An 18,221-nucleotide genomic window follows, 5' to 3' on the forward strand; every position below is an offset into this window, starting at 1 on the left:
TTCAGAATAACGGAGGCATATGCAAAATTTAATATTGAGGACAGGCCACTTGTGACCACAATGAACATGAGACCTGACAAGCCCCTTGTGGAAAGTGCCTTTGGGCTGGTGCAGGAGGGCAGTGTTCTGTCATATCAGCAGCCGGTTTTGACAACCCGGTACATCACACTACACCGCGATGCACCACCAACACCGCACTTGCCTCTGGAGGGGTATGACATCTTGCCATCAGATTGTGTGTTTGTGTGCTCAGAAGAAGAGCTTCTGCATCTGAAAAGCTTGTCTGTAACTCTGGAAATGGCTCACAAAATAGAGGAAGCTACATGTGAGCAAAACTCTTCGTCTGAGTGGCATCAGCTCTGCAGGCCCAGAGTGACTGCCTCCAGGTTTCGGGAGGTGTGTCACGTCAGAGGCCAGAGCTCGGCAGAGTCACTAGCAGAGCGTATATTGAAGGGAACAAGGCAGACAGCAGACATGAGGAGAGGAACTGAGATGGAGCCTGCAATAGCAGCAGAGTATAGTAGGCTAATGAATGTTAACTACTCACCCTGTGGTCTGGTCATTCACCCCATTGCCCCCTGGCTTGCTGCATCTCCTGATGGTGTTGTTTTTGACCCCAATGAATACCCCCAGTTTGGCTTCGTCGAATTCAAATGTCCCAATGTACAAAACTTTATTGACTGCAAATATGTGCAGATGGAATGTGGTACCCCTAAACTAAAAAAAGAGCCACGCATATTACTGGCAAGTGCAAGGACAACTGCTCATCAGTGGGATGCAGTGGTGTGACTTTGTTGTGTGGGCACAAGAGGACTACCTAGTGCAAAGAATATACATGGATACAGATGTGCACAATGCAATCAGAGAAAAGGCAGACTATTTCTTTTTTTACATATATATGCCAAGATACCTGTGTTTGAAAAAATGAACAGTGAAAACATAGCAAAAAGAAAAACAGATCCTTCAGGCTGGCTGGAACAAAATAACTGATGTTTTATTTTCAATATATTTCATGAATTCTTTTGTTGTTACATGTTACTTTTATGTGACATCAATAAACTGTTATTTAAGCAATGGCATCAATTTAATTTTTAAAAACACACATTAAAACATTGAATTTGTGCAGAACTTATTTACATGGTAAGTATTTAAAACTCCATGCCTAGCATACTGATATACATTTAGACAATAACACAACTGAACTGTAGAAAATGACAAATGGTATTTTTGATGTTACAAAAGCACAATGTCACTTATGATTTTAAAACGATTTAGTGATTTACTTTATAATTTTGATAAACAGTTTTGTTGAATCTGAATAGTAATATAGTAGTATAATTAAACAGTATTATTAACATTCAACATTTGCATTGAATTTGAATTATCAATAACTGAAACTCAACTATCAGGACTCAAGTACCAGTTCTGTAATAAAGTATTGTCAGCTGAGAAGGAAGAAATGCAACTGTAGTGGCCTCAGCTGCAGGTCATTTTCCATAAGTTACTGGCACTGGTGTCTTGGGAAAAATCCATCTTGTCTCACTTAACCCATTTTTTAACTAATGCTGTGTTCTGGTAATTTGACAGCATACATGCCACTGCAAACAGTTGGTTGATATTATAAACATGTGACATGGTAATGATGCTATCAAAAAGTTTGTTCTGTTTGATCCTCCTAATGACTCGCTCCACATGCACCCTGAGTCTGGCTATGGCCTGTGTCTCCTTAACCTGGTATGCTGGCATCTGCTTCTGCTTAGATAGAAAAGGTGGGCAGTACACTTTGCAGTTACAACAATCGGTGATTAGGAAGCCCTTATCTACCATCACTGCCATGTCTTCAGTCAACTTCTCAGCAATGCCTGATTGTTTGAATAGTTCCTTGTCACTAACCGAACCAGCATACAGATTAGAGATGAATGTGACTGGACCATGTGGAGCTATGCCAACCAGGGCTTTCATCGTACAGTGGGATTTGTACGAAGAGTACATTTCACTTTGGAGAAGTGGTGAGGATGGTGTCTGACACCTCAGCTCTGTACAGTCAAGGATCATCTGGGTGTCTGAGAAATCTTTGAATTCCTCAGGGAGGTAAGCTGGCACTTCTTCACGTGTAAGCCAAATGCACTGAGACCCCAGTGCAGTGGCAAGAAAATTTGTCCATGTTGCAAAAATGCGGCTCACTGTGGACTGGTGTATGTTAAATCGGTGTGCCAGGTCTCGCTCCTTCAAACCAACTGACAGGAAAACCAGGAAAAGAAAAAACTCGTCAATTGGCTGTAGCAGCTGCCTCTGGAAGGTGAAAACAAAAGGGAAAATGTTACTCCTTAAGCTATGAACTAGTAAAATTATGCTTTTCTTGGCTAAATGTTTTGTAATGGTTATGCATACCATACTGTACCATGGGGTAAACAATGAGGTGCTGTAGTACACAGGTGTATGTATGTAGGATACTGAGTCTAGCATACATACACCTGTGTATGTATGCTATTGTACATTATGTAATGTTATTGTACATAAATACAATAACATTACACCTCTAGTTCTAACTACCAACAAACCCATAACCTACTGTTGATGTGCGTGCAGGTGTCAACACTTCTTTGTTCTGATTGGCAGCTGACTTGGCTCTTGAAACCCGGATCATTTTATAGATGCAAGGCTCAATCAAAAACCAAAATGCCATCAAATGAGCATAGCTTGGAAATCTATTCACGAGAGAGACATACATCGTGTCAATCATTAATTAACATTACACACTGACATAAAAATAATGTAAACTGTGACAAATATGCTAATGGTATGCTGTATAAAATAGTCTGATTAAGAGTCTATTTGGTGTTGTATTTGACCTGTAGCATTAGGATATCGTTTAAATACTAAAGCATCTACATCATAGGTGTCAAACTCTGGCCAAATTTGGCCCGCAGCCTAATTACATTTGGCCCGCGAAGCCATACCAAATGACTATCAGAGCTGGCCTACTGGTATTATACAGCTAATATATATATTGTTTAGTATTAAGCTTTGATTGTTCCATATTCAGTTTTTCAGCAAAACTTGTTTGAGTCCATAAGAAAAGATTCATTATTAAATCAGGAGGAAGATTTTTTTTCAATAAATATTAATGTTAGCCCGCGACTTTGTTCCAGTTTTGAATTTTGGCCCACTGTGTATTTGAGTTTGACACCCCTGATCTACATGAAACATACAATCAGCAGAGAAAAAGTAAATTTCTATTGTGTTTCATTAAGACTGGAAACACTTGAAATTTAACTGATGGTGACCTTGGTATATTTTAAACAGTTAGCTTGAATAGAACTTAGGTGTACCTGGTATAGAATCGGATGTCACTGTCGGAGCCAGCAAAACGCTGTAACCCAAATTCTCGCTGGACACGTAACTCCTGTATTTCCTTCCTCAGAGTCTCCACGTCTTTGGACAGGTCTTCTGCAGCTGATGCAGATATGTCCAATGCAGACGGCTCAGGGACTGAGCAGTAGTCATGATCTCTTGTAAGACTGTGCTCTTCTTGATCGTCAGGAGGAACTAGTTCAGGGCGTCGCTCCGTTCTCTCCCAAACACTACGCCGCGGTGGTTCAACTTTATAGCCATTCCACTCAAAAAGTGTTGGTACAGCACCTTTAATAAGCCGCCTTCGACCATCGAGGGTTGTTGGCTCTATGAGTTGATCACTGGCATAGTGTCTGCAGCAGACCCTGGTGTGAGAGGTAATCCTGAAATGATCCCGGCGTATGTTTACCAGCCATTGTCTTCTCAAGTCGGAATGGGTCGGAAAGGCATGAAAACTTAGTATGCCGTTAAATTTGGCTGAAGCCGAACAAAGTGGGACACAGCAATGCTCTGAGTATTTCTTCTCCTGTTTTTGAAAATGTTCTGTTTTAAATACTTTCCTTTTTATACTCATTCTGAAGCGATATTAGCATAGCTACCGATAGATAAACAAACGTACCGGAAACGCCCAAGCGGTAGTATTTGGAAACGGAAATACGTCACATGCCCTAGTGCAAGTAGTCCATTGTACTAGGTATGACTGTGTAATGGCAATAAAGAGTTATCTTATCTTATCTTATCTTATCTTATGGTCGCTGTGCATCAGTGTGCATGCACAGGGCCTGGTTGGTTTAATGCTTTAATGTTTCTACATGTTATAAAGGTCCACACTGGAGCTTTATATTTTGATTTCCAAAAATAAGACACTTGGCCCAGTCAGGAAGAACTTTAATAAAACTGTTTGCTTAAAGAAAACTTTGACATATTTAAACGATGCCTTCTCTGTGGTTAATGAATAGTGAAATGAAAAATGTCATATAGGCTTTACAGTTGGTCAGCCTCGCTTTAACGTCACAGCTGTGGGAGTGGCCGTCTCCTTGACTACGCGACGCTAACAGTAACACGCTAACAGAGCGGTCGGGAGCTAGCATGGCGCAGCCAGAGACGACACGGGTGTTTCTTAACAACGTGGACTCGTACGCATCCAGACACATCGCGCAGGTAACATTTGAAGCCTGCACGGACTCAGTGAAAGCAGCTGCTCTGATGCCACCTCACAGCAACACCTAACGTGACTCATTAGCTTTGGTTTGGAGCAGAGCGAGCAAACAACACCGGAAATGATGTTAAATCAGTGTCATCTTCGATTCGTGTTTTCAGCATTAATCACTTTCACATCATCGGTTACTAAAACAAGGATACTTTCTCTATTATTGTTGGCCCCGCTGCCCTATCTCCGCCCACTTCTTAACCACCTGTTTCAGGTACAACGGTCGGTTGGCGAGCTTCCACGCATTTAGATGACATTATTCTGATGGGTGGATTACGTTTGAGGTGTTTTCACAGACTGATGGTGATGCTTACATTTTCAGAAAGTCATGAAACGGCGATGACTTGCTTTAAGCTGATGTGAGCTGGACTTAGTGTACCTTTACAAAGAAAACCATTTATTTATTTTCAAAATAAAAGCCCACACAGAGAGATGTTCAGAGGAATCTGTGTGTGTGACCTATTCAAGCGTATTAACCAGTGACATGAGGACTTTGCAGGGGACCAGTTTGAATTATGTGCTAGGCACCTTGTTCCTAGCAGCCTGTAGCAAAAAAACCCCACACGAGTTGTTCCCTGGTCTTTATTTGAATCTGTAATAAATAGCCAGGTAAACAGTTCCACAGTCATAAAATAGTATTTTTACACCCACGAGATGATGCTGAAGAGCCATCAGGTGTGCAGTGTGTCCTACAAACCTGAGGAAACTGGACAAGTGGGGGCAAAAGAAGAAATGTGTTACAAGTGCCTCTAGCTTACAACAAAGGAGAGCTCACACAAGTTTCTGAAGCATGATCTGGGTTATTTACAAAACGAAAGTTTGTGAATCAGTTCTGTGGTGTGTTCTTGGATGAGTGAGCACTGATTCTGTGAGAGCAACTGAAACAGGGAGTTGGCTAGGTGTCCTCAGCGCCACAGTAGGGTCACGTGATCTACAAAAGCAAGGAGAAACGCCACCACAGGGCCGTCAGAGCAGACCTAAAAACACAGAAACACACACACAGTAAGAAGCCCAGAGAGACACTCCTGAAGACGACTTAAAGAAATTACAGGAAAACTTAAGAGAGTTCAGGCGTGTGGAACAAGAAAGGCTTTTCAAGTTGGTTTGAACGTTGTTTTTGGATTAGGTCCTGAGTGGAAGTGTGGCTGGAGCTGCTGTTAATACCAGCTCTGATGTGGAGGCAGAGCTGGTGTCAAACCATAAGAGGACCTTCCAGGTGGTGGGAACTGTTTCACATCCATCTGCTGTGGAAAGGCCTCATGTGGTCGAACAGTACACTGTAAGGACTTTAAAGTTGTTTACGCTGTGAAAGCCTTAGCCTTTTATTCAAACTTTACATTCAAGACCAATTATTTGTTGCTTTTTTTCAAGCGTCTGGACCGAGATGAGCTCCTGTCCAAACTGATGGGCTGTGATGTTGTTATCTACAATGTCACCCAGCATGCTGATCAGGTGGAAGAGGCTCTCTGGGCTGCCTCGGGTAAGTCTGTTAGCTATCCCTGAGGCTCTGTGCTCAATATTTGCTTATAAGTACACATTGTTGTTTGTGTTTATGTTTATTATTTATTTATTTGTGCTTTGTTTTTCCTGACTTTAGCTTTAGCTGCTTTACAAATTGATATTTTTGAAAACCCGTATGATGAAGCCAGAAAGGTTGATTCTGTTGATCTGGACGTTTTCTGTGGGAGAGACGTTTCGTCCCTCATCCAGGTGACTTCCTCAGTCCTTCAGCTGATGTGCAGAACTGCATCTGTGCTAGCGTTGATGACACCGGCCATGTTAGTGAATACTATGGCACGTAGGACTTACTGACTCCATATTTAGTGGTTGTGCTGGCCAAACGTTACGGAGGTAACGATGGTTGTTTTTCATTGTGGTGCTCTTGTTCACGTTGGTAATGCACTCAGTGCACTCAGTCCAGAATGTAACAACAGCCATCATTCATACAAATCAAGCTGAAGCCAGGTTCAGACATTGGCACTGAGTGTTACCTGGTCTTTGCTGTGAGGCAGTAGAGTTGAGGAGCGAGGATAGCCAGGTGATGGTCAGGTAAATCACAGCTGTTGTGTTTGCTGCCTTCACACGTCACAGTCTGACCATCTGGTCAGAAGGTCAAGCTTCCATGTGGAGCTTCAGTTTTAGATTTAACTAGAATTTAAATATTGTTAAGTCCGTGTGAAGTTGTTGGAATGCCATCCCTACCGATACACTTACCCAGTTCACCAGTAGCATCTTCACAGTCCTGATGCATTTACATGCCACTGGATCATGTCATTAAATGTAGTGTCTTTGATAGTTTTCTCCAGGTCTCTTCATGCTCTTTTCTTCACCCTCCAGCCAGTTGAGGTATATGTCACCTCTACCTGAGCTTCTGCCAAGTTCTCTTCCTGTTGAAAGGGAGTTCTTCCTTCCCGTTGTCACCAGCTGGCGGTCCCAAGGCATCCCAGGACTGCTGGGGCTCTCTCTCTAATATTGCAGGGTCTTTACTTGATTATATAAAGCTCTGTGAGGGGACTGTTGTTGTGAACCAGAACTATATCAATGAACCTGATTGACATTGAAAAGCTCTTTAAGCCGTCACAAAAGATTTTTTGTTCACTCGTAGCGCTTCACAGTGAAGTCGAGCATTTTTCTGGGCCAAAGATGTTCATCCTCATCTCCACGATCATGACCTGGGCCTGCAGCAAGCCAGCTGATCCTGTGAGTGTAACAGAAATCTGACATGCCGGTCATTGTGCATCTGTAATATCTACCTAAACTTGTAAGAAACTCGTTAAAGTGAAGCCTTTATGAGATGTTTCTGACTACAGTGCTCTCTGGGATAAAAACACGTAGTAAGAACATTATAGATGTTCTCATAATGTTGTGTCAAAAGCAAAAAACCATCTCAGGGTTTTATTATTCATTCTTTATATTTCTGTACCCTGTGACGTGGAGTACCAAGCATGTCCACGTAAATCTGTCATGAAGTTGCTGGTAATCTCCTGCCATGATGCTCGTGACAGGATGATCTGGAGCTTCCTTTCACTGATGCCATTTTCTGGAGCAGGAGAGCACATCCCAATTTTGAACGGCACATTGATTTGGAGAAGAGAGTAGTGAAAATGGGCAAAACTGTAAGTTTGTAACGGTTTTTTAATAACAGACGCTCGATGGAGACGTGTCTGAGTGTTACGTGTTACTTTCAGGACAGACAGCTCTTCTCCACGTACGTGGTGGCAGCAGGACTTCAGTATGGGATGGGAGAACAGATCTTCCACTACTTTTTCAAGGTAAGAATTGAAGGCTACACCTACAATTAGGATGAGGGATAGACAGCCGTGGCAGGTCAAAGGCAGGTTACAAACATAGGCTAACACTGCAGATTAATTTACTGCTGATGTTGACACCTTAATCTGTAAATGCCATAACTGGAAAACTGCAACGCAGGGGCTGCAAATTAATACCATAGGTTTATCTACTAAGACTCTCAGACAGGTTTGATTATCAGTGACCTCAGAGGTCAGAGGTCAAGTCTTATGAATGTGATACCTCAAGAAGAAATCATCTAAGACTTTGAAGTTGGTACGATAGGTGCAGCTACTGAAAGACGGGTTCAAAGTCAGCTGGACTGAAACACTACAAGTATATCGATCAGTGTTTCCCAGCCTTTGAAACCACACACATATTTCACATTAGAAAAATCACACAGCACAACCAAACAAGAACGTCACAAAAGCATGTTGATCATGTCCCCCCACACACCAGACGCAGCAGAATTGGCTTGGTTTGAACTTTAATGCTTTCCTCTCACCGCTGCTCCTGCTAGAGGCTTCATCTGGGTTGGACCCAGTTCAGACCGACTGCTCTACGTCTTCAGATATTTATCTATTGCTGTTACGCGCCGCAGCGTCTCACAGCATGACTGTTATGTTTCGTCTTCTTCTGTTTTACTGGCACTTGGAAACCCTTTTTCATTAGAGCAGGCAGTTGTACTGCCCTCTAGTGGAAGAGGATGTAATTGTTCTGCCTGTTGCGGCACAGCTGATCATTTCTTACAGCACACCTATGTGCTGCAGCACAGTGGTTGGAAAACACTGGTCTGAATTATACATTAGAGCTCAGAGCTGTCACGGACTCAAGCCTGTCTGTGAACCTACTTTTAAAAATAAATGTTTTAAGTTCGTACAGTTCGTGCATCGGCATGTTGTCCGAGCAGAGAATACGATGGATGAGATTATGCTGGCTAACTAGTGCCAACCAATGGCTCAGTGGAAAACACGCAAACTAAACAGCACGTTTGTGTGTGTGTCCACCTGTTAATGGTAACACTTGTGGAGTGCTTTCTAAATGAGCACTGGCTGTGTGTGCCGGGTGCACAGTGTGAGGCCTGTAAGCTGGCAGGGTGTTTCCTGCAGAGGTGGATGGTAGAAGTCCTGAGCATGCTTTGGTAGGAAACTTGTGGTTTGATCAAAAGTGACTAAATGATGTGGTAAAATGTTTTTATCTTCTCACTCTACAGTACGACAGAATATCAGGGCAACACAAAAAAACGCAGTTTGATAATTAAAGTCTGTTTCATGAACACCCCATGAAACTCCCGTGAATGCTACTGTCTCCAAAATGCTTTGTGTAGAGCAGCGGTCCCCAACCTTTTTTACGCCACGGACCAGTTTATGCCCGACAATATTTTCATGGACCGGCCTTTAAGGTGTCGCGGATAAATACAACAAAATAAAACTAGTACCGGTACCGAAAAAAAGAAAATTTATTCATAACACACGTGAAAAGACCCAGGAAAACCGAGTCAACGATAAAAACGATAACAAAATAACGCTGAAAACCGATAAAAACCCTGAAAACCACACATTTCACACCTGAGCCTCAACTCTCTCGGCCCGGTACCAAACGACTCATGGACCGGTACCGGTCCGAGGCCCGGGGGTTGGGCACCGCTGGTGTAGATGACTCTGTGAAACCGTGGAAATGATTTCTCTTAGAACTTTTTTTTTCTCTGTATCTATGAAGCGCCTTGAGGCGACTTATGTTGTGATTTGGCGCTATATAAATAAAATTGAATTGAATTGAATTGAACATGAACACAATGTGGTGATCAGAGGACTGAACAGATGCTGCAGCAGGCTGTGTCGGACTGGAATGAAACGGCTGGCTTTGTTATCGATGGCTACGCTCTCGTGCAATAAAGGGGAGACATGTTGTATCACATGACACGAAGTCGACTGACCGGTTTGTCTCTGTAACTCGTGGAAAAATAGGAAAAAGAATATTCAGCTCTAATTAGATGGAAACGACTCAACAAATGTGAGTAACTGCAGTGATGTGACTTTATAGAAATCATGGCTGGGAGAAGATGGGCCCGTCTTTGGAGATGGCGAGAACATCGTTCCCACGATTCACATCCATGACTTGGCAAGGTTGGCTGCTTCATTGTGTTTGTGCTACACAACTGACAGCCTGAAACATGAAGTCATCACACAACAGGGTCTGATGGTACAAACGATGTTTTCACTGTGTCCTGTGGTTTTCCTTCTGTGTTCCAGTGTGGTTTGCAGCGTGATCCAACATCAACCAAGACCATATTATCTACTGGCAGTGGACGATTCGAACAATACCATGGAAGAAATTGTCAAGGTGTGTCTAGCAAGTCATCAGGAAGCCTCGCCAAAGCCACACACATGAACAATGGGCTTAGCCTCGGGGGCTGGAGCCTGACCTGTGAGTGGGAAAAATGCTTCCATATAGAGTGTTTGGGAAAGTAGCGTACCTTTACCGATGTAAACACTCCTTTCACATAGTATTGGATAAAACATGAAGTTTATTTTGTGCATTTTTCTCTTTCTATGTCTGAAAGGAGGAGTTTTCAGTGTACATTGATTGGATAATGAAAAGTTCTTTAGCCAATGAGTGTGTGGCTTCAGGGTCAGATCCACCCACCCCCAGAAACACTCAGCTCCAGGCTAACGCGTGGCGTCCACACTGACTATGATCATTAAAAATGAATGGGTGTCCACAGACTGCTGCTGTGAACGGTGCAACCTGTGTGAATATGAGTGTTGATCAGACAATTATGTTGATTCTCCTCCAGAAAATCGCCTCCGTCCTCGGACCAGGGAAGATCCAGAAGAAGCCATCAGAGGATGCTTTCCTCACCAAGGACCTCAGTGTATGACGTGCCTGTGCATTTATCAGTGTGTGACGTGTGCGCCATCAGTGTGCGCCATCAGTGTGCGCCATCAGTGTGCATCAGTGTGCATCAGTGTGCGCCATCAGTGTGCATCAGTGTGCATCAGTGTGCGCCATCAGTGTGCGCCATCAGTGTGCATCAGTGTGCATCAGTGTGCGCCATCAGTGTGCGCCATCAGTGTGCATCAGTGTGCGCCATCAGTGTGCATCAGTGTGCGCCATCAGTCAGTGATTCACAGTTTTCAAAGAACCGAACATGAAAAAAGTTTTTCCTAAGATCAATGTGACTGCTGCTTTCTCACATTCATCGGCTTCCTGTGTGTGCGTGTGTGTGTGTGCGTGCCTGTGAGTGTGTGTCTGTGTGCGTGTGTCTGTGTGCTTTTTGGGGCTTTGAGAGGTGAAACCATGGAGAGAGGAAGATTCTGCAGCACTGCCGTGTTTTGTTTCTGCTGCAACAGGTGATGGAAGCCGACTCTCTGCTGGTCAGTCTCCGCATGGAGGCTGCTTACATCAAGAAACTTTTCTCTTTTAACTGGGTGTGCCAGTTCGGTCTGGTGGAAAATATCGAGGTTGTGGTGCAGGAGTACCGGCAGAGCCGCGGGCTGCTGGTATGCAGTCACACACACATATGAGACTACATACAGTGTACACACTGTCAGGCTTTACTGGCTAATCTGTGTGTTTGCAGCCCGTCCGTCTGTGTGTACTGGGTCCTCCTGCAGTAGGTAAAACCACAGTGTCCAAAAAGATCTGCGAATATTACCGACTCCATCACGTCACAGTGAAAGGCACCGTCTCTGACACCATCGCCCGGCTGGTGAGCTCTTTACTTTCTCCTCCAAATCAATCAGAACTGAGTACAGCTGTAGCATTTTAATCTGCTTTCCCTTCAGGAACATGCTGTCAGGAATCCTGATCCCGGTGAAGGGCAGTCCACACAAGAGGCCCAGGAGCAGCTGAGCATGATGAAGGAACGCCTGGAACAGAACCCAGGTACGGCTTCAGATAACGAGGTCTGGATGTGTTGGCACTCGAGTCGTGACTGAGGGCAGTGTGTTTATCTGTCGTGAGGGTAATTTCTAGTTTTAATTATTAAGAACCAGAAATGTGTTTGTTTGTTTTTAAGTATATGTTTGGTGTTTGTGAGGCAGTCGCACTCACGTAAGCTACGGAGGAAGCTCATATACAGTTTCATAAGATTTTAAAAATATCTGAATACAAACAAGCAGCAACAACATGCTGTTTGACTGCGACATCAGTCATGCAGTGAGACAAGACCCTGCTACTTGTACTATCGCAGTAAATCCAAGCAGCAGTACTGCATGTGAGCATGCATGTGACCCACGCCCTGTTTCACACACCCCACACCTGCGACTCCATCACCTGGTGTCAGAACTGGTCTGGTCCCCGTTCTTTCCGAGCTCCTTAGATGATAATCGTCCTAACTTCAGTCTGAAGCAGCAGACCTGACATCTTCTCCTTCCAGAGTTCTGGGTTATGTCTTCATGTTTTCTGTATAGAACTAATTCATGTGTCTGTCTACACGCTGGGTGAGTGCCGAGTATTTGGTGGTGTATATGGGGTAGGAATGCACGTCTGTGTCCGCGTGCGCCTGTTCGTCTGTGTCTATATGTCAGGTTGGGTCTTAGACTCCACCTCTCTGGGTACATCTCAGGCCCTCCAAAGTACAGAGGCCTATCTCCCCTCACCACACTCCCTGCCGGTGGCTGATGCCCTCAGACGTTGGTGTGTTGGTGGTCCTTGTCGTCTGGGGCTGGGCGCTCATGTATGTATCGGCTCACTCCTGGTGGCCGATTGGCGGGGCCTGGGGCCTGTGGCCCGGCTGGGCCCCTTCCGGGGGGTGGGATGCCCTCAGGCCTCTGGCCTCTGGGCCTGAAGCTCGGTCCTCTCTGGCACAGCTGGCTGCCGGCAGAGCCCGCGGGCACGCCACTGCAACCCCCTCTGGCCTCTGCTCCGTAGCTGCGGGGTGACCTCTCGTTTGGGGCTCTACTCAGCTCTTCCCAGGAGGGTGGCACGGCCCCCCCCCCCCTTTGGTGGTCCTCCTCGAGTCCTCGTACTCTGGGGCCTCTGGATGTCTGGGGCCTGGATCTCCTCCATACCTGCTTCATACCCTGGTGGGCGGGGCTATGGCTCCCCACACTCCCTAGCAGATCGTTACATGGAGAAACCTTTGGAATACAAGCATGCTGATCCACACAGGTGTGCACACAGGTGTACACACGGGTGTTCACAGACGCGGACTACAGCTTTCTTGGCTGCTGCCTCAAAGCACATTGTGCGCTGTCTATCTTGCGTGCTGCACAATATCGTTTAATGTTTAGTATCTACTGTTATCTACTGCTAGCTAGTTTATTGTGATGGTGCCGTTTTTATTATGTTGCTCTTTGTTGTTCGCTTTCTCTTCTGTTTTTTTTCTCCATACAGGTGACCCAGGTGTTTTTTTTTTTTTTTTCTTCCCCCCCTTCTCACCGTCTCTTCTCCCCTTTGGTTTTCTTTCTCTCCCTCTCTTTCTTTCATTCTTTCTCCCTGTCCTATCCCCCAGTCATGTCTGTCCCGTTTGTAGCAACTGAAAATAAAATAAATACATAATTATAATAAAGGTCAATCAAATGGACCAATATGGCAAGGCCATGATGATCCACTTGGTAAAATAAATCCGCTTGGCATCTTTCTTGGCCTTAAGACAACAATTCTGATGGCTAAAGATCCAAACGGGACACAAAAAACAAAAGAACTAATTCATGACTCTAACTTCTGCATTAATATTTAACCTAATGTAATCATAGCTGCTTCAGTATTTATGACATTCTTTCTGACTGTAACACATTCAGTTGACGCTGGTAAACATTTAGACGGGTTTGCTCATGTCAGCGTGCAAAACTGCCGCTCCTGTGATTGTCTGGCTTTGGCCTGACGTGCTAAGGGCTCTGCAGCCAGCCCAGGTACGATACAGCAGGTGACTGCGCCTCCTCAGAGGGATCAGGCAGCAAACCAGAGCTATGTTCTTTATGTAAAAGCCATCTGATCAGACCCAAAACCACGTCTCTTCATCACTTCACGTTTGTTCAGCAGAGCCCAGCATGTGGCTGTGAAACACTGATGTTGTGTTTCAGCTGCTAATCAATCCTGTCAGATCTGCATACACGACTGTGTTTGTTTTCTACATTCATGAGGGACATTTGGTCTGTTTCCATGTTTCTTTGGTGCTCTATGCAGACTCTGGAATATTCAGATTTAATTCAGTTTATTAACTTTTTTAAACTTGACTGGGAAAAAGCTTCTTCAGGACTGTAGCTCACTTTTCTGCACCTCAGACAGCAACTGTTTGAAGCAGCTTGTATTATATGCAGATCAAACATGAACATTTCTCTGTACGGTGACAGAGTTCAGCTTTTATATTGGCTTTGAGTGCTCTGCACTTTGCTGGGTGCTGTGTTTGTGCCTCGGTCAGAGACTTGGTGTGTGTCCTCTGAACGTTCACACCTGTGTGTGAGGTGTCTGCATGTGTGTGTGTGCAGCTGCAGGGACATGCTGGGAGTTTATGGTTAGCTCTCACAAAGTGAGCATGATGTGAGTTCGGCAGGTTTTTGCACATGCTGCAGGATAAATCGGGTAATTACAGATTTATCTGTATTATGGGAAATGATCTGCTGCTGTGAACAGTGTTCGGATTGGATGGTTTTGTCACATGATCACATGGACTATTTGCACAGATTGGTATTATTGTCTGATCTTTGCTATATTCGCGCCTCGAGGCATCAGTTGAATAGAAACATGAATCCCGCAGGTCTGGAGGAGGAGCTGCTGTTGAACGTGATGAGGGACGAGCTGATGACTCACCCGTGTAAAAACCAGGGTTATGTGTTGGAGGACTTTCCCCAAACACGTGAACAAGCCAAAGAGCTCTTTGACGGTGAGTCGGCCACCCCGAGGCTCTTGCACGTCAGGGCCTCACCTGCTCACTCACTCTTTTCTTCTCCAGGTAAAGAAGAGGATGCAACATCCCAGAATTCTTTAACCAGCATTATACCCGGTACCTGCAGGGAGCTGTGACTCAGATCCTTTTATTTCTCATTTAACAACAACAGTAACAGATGTGCAGCCTGCTCCATCAGTAACAGTTGTCTTGTGTGGCCACAGAGTTTGTGTTGTGCCTGGAGGCCACAGAGGCCTTCCTGTTGGATCGAGTGCTCAACCTGCCCGAGAGCCGCGTGCAGGAACACAACTGCGAGCCAGAGAACTTCTCGAGGCGGCTGGCTGCTTACAACGAGAAACAGTCGGAGGATGATGTGGTCCTCAACTACTTTTATGAGCATGACATCATCCCGCTGCAGTTTGGTAACCCGTGAAGAGAGACTGCATCACTTGTGAGGGGGAAATGCTGCTTTCTTAGTGTTGCTAAAAGTCTCTGTGCTCCTCGTCTGCAGAGATCAGCAGCAACGATGAAGCAGACTGCCTGCCTCTGATGCAGAAGGTCATTGACATGGTGGGCCAGCCCAGAAACTACGGTCCCAGCAGCCAGGAGGTGAAGGAGGAGGAGAGGAGGAAGGCTGGCGAGAGGCTGAGGAGAGAAGCCCAGGAGAGAGCAGAGGTGGAACAGATGGAGGCCAACGAGGCCAGAGCCAGGGCTGCACGCTGGGCTGAGTGGGTAGGTGGAGGAGAAAGACGAGGCGCTGTTAACGACATATAAAACACATTTCCTAACAATGAGCAGAGGAGAGCGCTGTGAAGAGCTCTGCTTTAACAAGCAGACAGTCAGTGTCACTCTGCTGGCCATGATGGATACACACCAGAAGAGGCAACAAGCTGAACTATTCTCTACATGTCTCTGTGTATTAGACTAAGAAGCTGGAGCAGGTGAGGCAGCAGGAGGAGGAGGAGCTGGAAGCCACGTCGCGCCCCATGAGGGGCTACCTGATGGAACAGGTAGTGCCCACGCTGAGCCAGTGTCTGACTGCATGCTGCCGAGCTCAACCACAGGACCCCGTGGACTTCCTGGTATTTCACTGCCCACAGATTATTGCCTGGTCGTTAGCGTCTCCTCCACGTGGCGTTAATCGTGATGGCGTACGTCTCTTTGTCTTTCAGGCAGAGTACTTGCTGAAGAACAACCCTTTTGAAGCCGATCACGAGCAGCTTTCCTAGCCGAGGAGAATTTCCTTTGAGTCTTTGAGACTCGTCAGAGCATTTCAGTCGTCACACGCCAAGTGTCCCCAACTCCATGCTGGGATTTTGATTAGGTGTGATTTGTAAGTGGCCCATTCTCCTGCCCCTGTTGCATTCATACACGGTTTGTTTGGGCTCTCGTGTGCTGGCCGTTACTTAAAAGCAACCCAAAAAGCAGATGAAAGTGTGCACAAAACCAGGAGCTAATTAGGAAGTTAATTTGCTTAATAAACTTGGTAAACTGTAAAGCAGACACGCTCGGGTCATAATTGCTTTGATTTAGCTTCAGATTTCCAGGAAGGATAAATGTTACGAATGGCGGCTAATTTGTCGGTCTCTCATGTTGCCACTCGTGACTCCAAAGTGTACATAATTGGTTGCGACAGAACACCAAACGATTTCATTGTACATACTTAATCACCACATGGGGAAATTAGTGGAGTTTATTTGGGAAACACTGTGATGCAAGCTGCTGCAACACTGTTGGACTGCAGCACGTGTGCCCCCGGTACACACACACACACACACACACACACACACACACACACACACACACACACACACACACACACACACACACAGTTCTCTGTCATAGTGAGCACCATGCAGTATGTGGGCACACACACAGGTGTAGCAGCTGAGATGTCAACTGTCCATCTTCACGATGTGCTGAAATAACCTGAGTGTAGCATCTGTAACACCGGTTACATTAACACTAAACATAGTTTCAAACCCACAACACAACAAACAGGTCCCTGCTAGATGGTGATGTCATACTAAAGCGTATCAGACAGCATGTGTTGGATTTTTGCTTGCACAGGTCCTCTAAGGCGAGGCCTGAGAAAAGCTTCCCAGTGAACTGCAGTGACCTCTGTCCACTGATGGTGCTGGGTGTACTGGTTCTATGGTGGGAGGTGAGAACAGCTCCCAGTCTTTGCTGCATTTGTGGACTGGTGTTACTGTGTAGGATCAGCACGTGCTCGGCCTTCTTTAGCGCCACGCTTCTGAGCTGTGATTGGCCCTGAGGCTGAGGTGCTGTTTCTACCCAACATCTGAAGCATATTTTTAAAAGGTATTTGTTTGGGACTGTGCTGGGGAGGTATCGCTGATGTTGTTGTGGTTTGTTCTCCACCATCCATCACAGTCTGTGTGGCAGCAGCCAGGAGCTCTTTGTCCTGTGTGTGTGTTTCGTCTCCCTTTTAGAAAATCCCCGAGTATTCAAACGTAACTCAATTCATCCTGCTGCGTTCTGGTCACCGATGACTTTTGAGCGCTCCGGACAGACTCACTGGTTCGATGTTATTCCCCGAGGAAACGCCTCCTCCATCATCTCCCGGCTGTTTTACAGGCAGTGTTTTACCACTAGGTGTCAGCCTTGGATTACCTATTAACTGTCGGGAGGCTGTGACGGTGATAATGATGAGTCTCTTTATGTTTTTAGTCTTTGAAATATCAGGACGTCTTCAGTGCTGAACAGTCAGATGAAAGCAGCATGAATGATGAGCTCTCTTTTTGTGCGTCGGCTCTTCCATCTGAACAGCAGCACATATTAAAACCACCGTTTTTCTTTACCGGACTCAGTTCTTCCTTTGACAACCTCTGAGATAAACCCTGTGTTTCTTAGATCACTCTGCCAGTGTTATTTGTACACACAGTTAAATAGTGTCTGTGCAGCAGATTCATTTCATCTACGCACCACCAGAAGCCAAAAATGCAAGCTGACACTTTCCTGCTCGACCCTCCAGGACTCGGTGACGGTGAGAGCAAAGTTGTGTTAGAAATGAGTGTGTAAGGTCACCGTCAGGAGCTCCTCCTCCTGTGCACTGAGAGGAGCCAGTGTTCAGAGCTGTTATCACACGTGAAGTACAGATAGACTGAATCTGCTTTTTCTCACATTTATCTTAACAGACAAAAGTCCGTCTGATTGACGTTGTTCTGTTTTGGATGAAGCCCAGTTCACTAACAGTAAATACATGCCTCCCTCCCTCCCCCGGACCATCACTTATAAAGTCAGTGGTAGCAGGCTAAGATGTCCTCCTGGGGGATGCTGAGGTGAGCCGAGCCCAGGTGAGAATCTGGATCTACCCCAGGGTCTACTCCCAGGAGGCTGCCTGCAAAGCTCCACAGGGAGAGGTCCAGTAGGTATCATGAGCAGATGCTCATGGCTCCTTTCAATGTGGAGGTGCAGCAGCTGTACTCTGAACTCCCTCTGGAGGTGGGAGCTCCTCACACTGAGGCTACGTCCACACTGGCCCGGATAGATTTGGAAACGCTCGGCGTCCACACT

General features: G+C 45.5%; 2 protein-coding genes across 3 annotated transcripts; one reads left to right on the forward strand and one right to left on the reverse strand.

Moving 5' to 3' along the window:
- Positions 1 to 1,200: 1,200 nt before the first annotated feature.
- On the reverse strand, positions 1,201 to 4,042 carry LOC120744625. Its single transcript, XM_040049126.1, has 3 exons — positions 3,333 to 4,042; positions 2,573 to 2,708; positions 1,201 to 2,292 (listed from the first exon to the last, which is right to left on the reverse strand). Exons 1-3 carry the CDS (start codon positions 3,926 to 3,928, stop codon positions 1,540 to 1,542), a joined length of 1,485 nt encoding a protein of 494 aa, XP_039905060.1. The 5' UTR covers positions 3,929 to 4,042; the 3' UTR covers positions 1,201 to 1,539.
- Positions 4,043 to 4,364: 322 nt separating this feature from the next.
- On the forward strand, positions 4,365 to 17,505 carry ak7b (adenylate kinase 7b). 2 transcript variants are annotated; one of them, XM_040049124.1, is made up of 18 exons: positions 4,367 to 4,515; positions 5,691 to 5,843; positions 5,936 to 6,044; positions 7,170 to 7,264; positions 7,570 to 7,680; positions 7,753 to 7,836; positions 9,896 to 9,978; positions 10,105 to 10,195; positions 10,650 to 10,727; positions 11,206 to 11,355; positions 11,436 to 11,564; positions 11,641 to 11,740; positions 14,556 to 14,681; positions 14,751 to 14,801; positions 14,909 to 15,106; positions 15,196 to 15,416; positions 15,608 to 15,766; positions 15,857 to 17,505. In XM_040049124.1, the coding sequence occupies exons 1-18, from the start codon at positions 4,444 to 4,446 to the stop codon at positions 15,911 to 15,913; spliced, it is 2,067 nt and encodes a 688-aa protein (XP_039905058.1). In that variant the 5' UTR covers positions 4,367 to 4,443; the 3' UTR covers positions 15,914 to 17,505. The 2 variants fall into 2 exon arrangements, with proteins under 2 accessions (XP_039905059.1, XP_039905058.1); XM_040049125.1 differs by lacking the exon at positions 5,691 to 5,843 and having other exon boundaries at positions 4,365 to 4,515.
- The last annotated feature ends 716 nt before the right edge of the window (positions 17,506 to 18,221 follow it).

The sequence above is a fragment of the Simochromis diagramma genome, unplaced genomic scaffold, assembly GCF_900408965.1.
Source record: "Simochromis diagramma unplaced genomic scaffold, fSimDia1.1 OVJJ01000426.1, whole genome shotgun sequence".
NCBI lineage: Eukaryota > Metazoa > Chordata > Actinopteri > Cichliformes > Cichlidae > Simochromis > Simochromis diagramma.

Excerpts from the sequence above, each read along its gene's own strand:
- ak7b (XM_040049124.1), top strand. The coding sequence starts at position 4,444 with ATGGCGCAGCCAGAGACGACACGGGTGTTTCTTAACAACGTGGACTCG. Across the intron at positions 11,356-11,435 it reads GGCAGAGCCGCGGGCTGCTG|CCCGTCCGTCTGTGTGTACT; the intron begins GTATGCAGTCAC and ends GTGTGTTTGCAG. Across the intron at positions 14,802-14,908 it reads TTTAACCAGCATTATACCCG|AGTTTGTGTTGTGCCTGGAG; the intron begins GTACCTGCAGGG and ends GTGTGGCCACAG.
- LOC120744625 (XM_040049126.1), bottom strand. The coding sequence starts at position 3,928 with ATGAGTATAAAAAGGAAAGTATTTAAAACAGAACATTTTCAAAAACAG. Across the intron at positions 2,709-3,332 it reads GACATCCGATTCTATACCAG|ATTTCCAAGCTATGCTCATT; the intron begins GTACACCTAAGT and ends TCTCGTGAATAG. Across the intron at positions 2,293-2,572 it reads CACCTGCACGCACATCAACA|AGGCAGCTGCTACAGCCAAT; the intron begins GTAGGTTATGGG and ends TTCACCTTCCAG.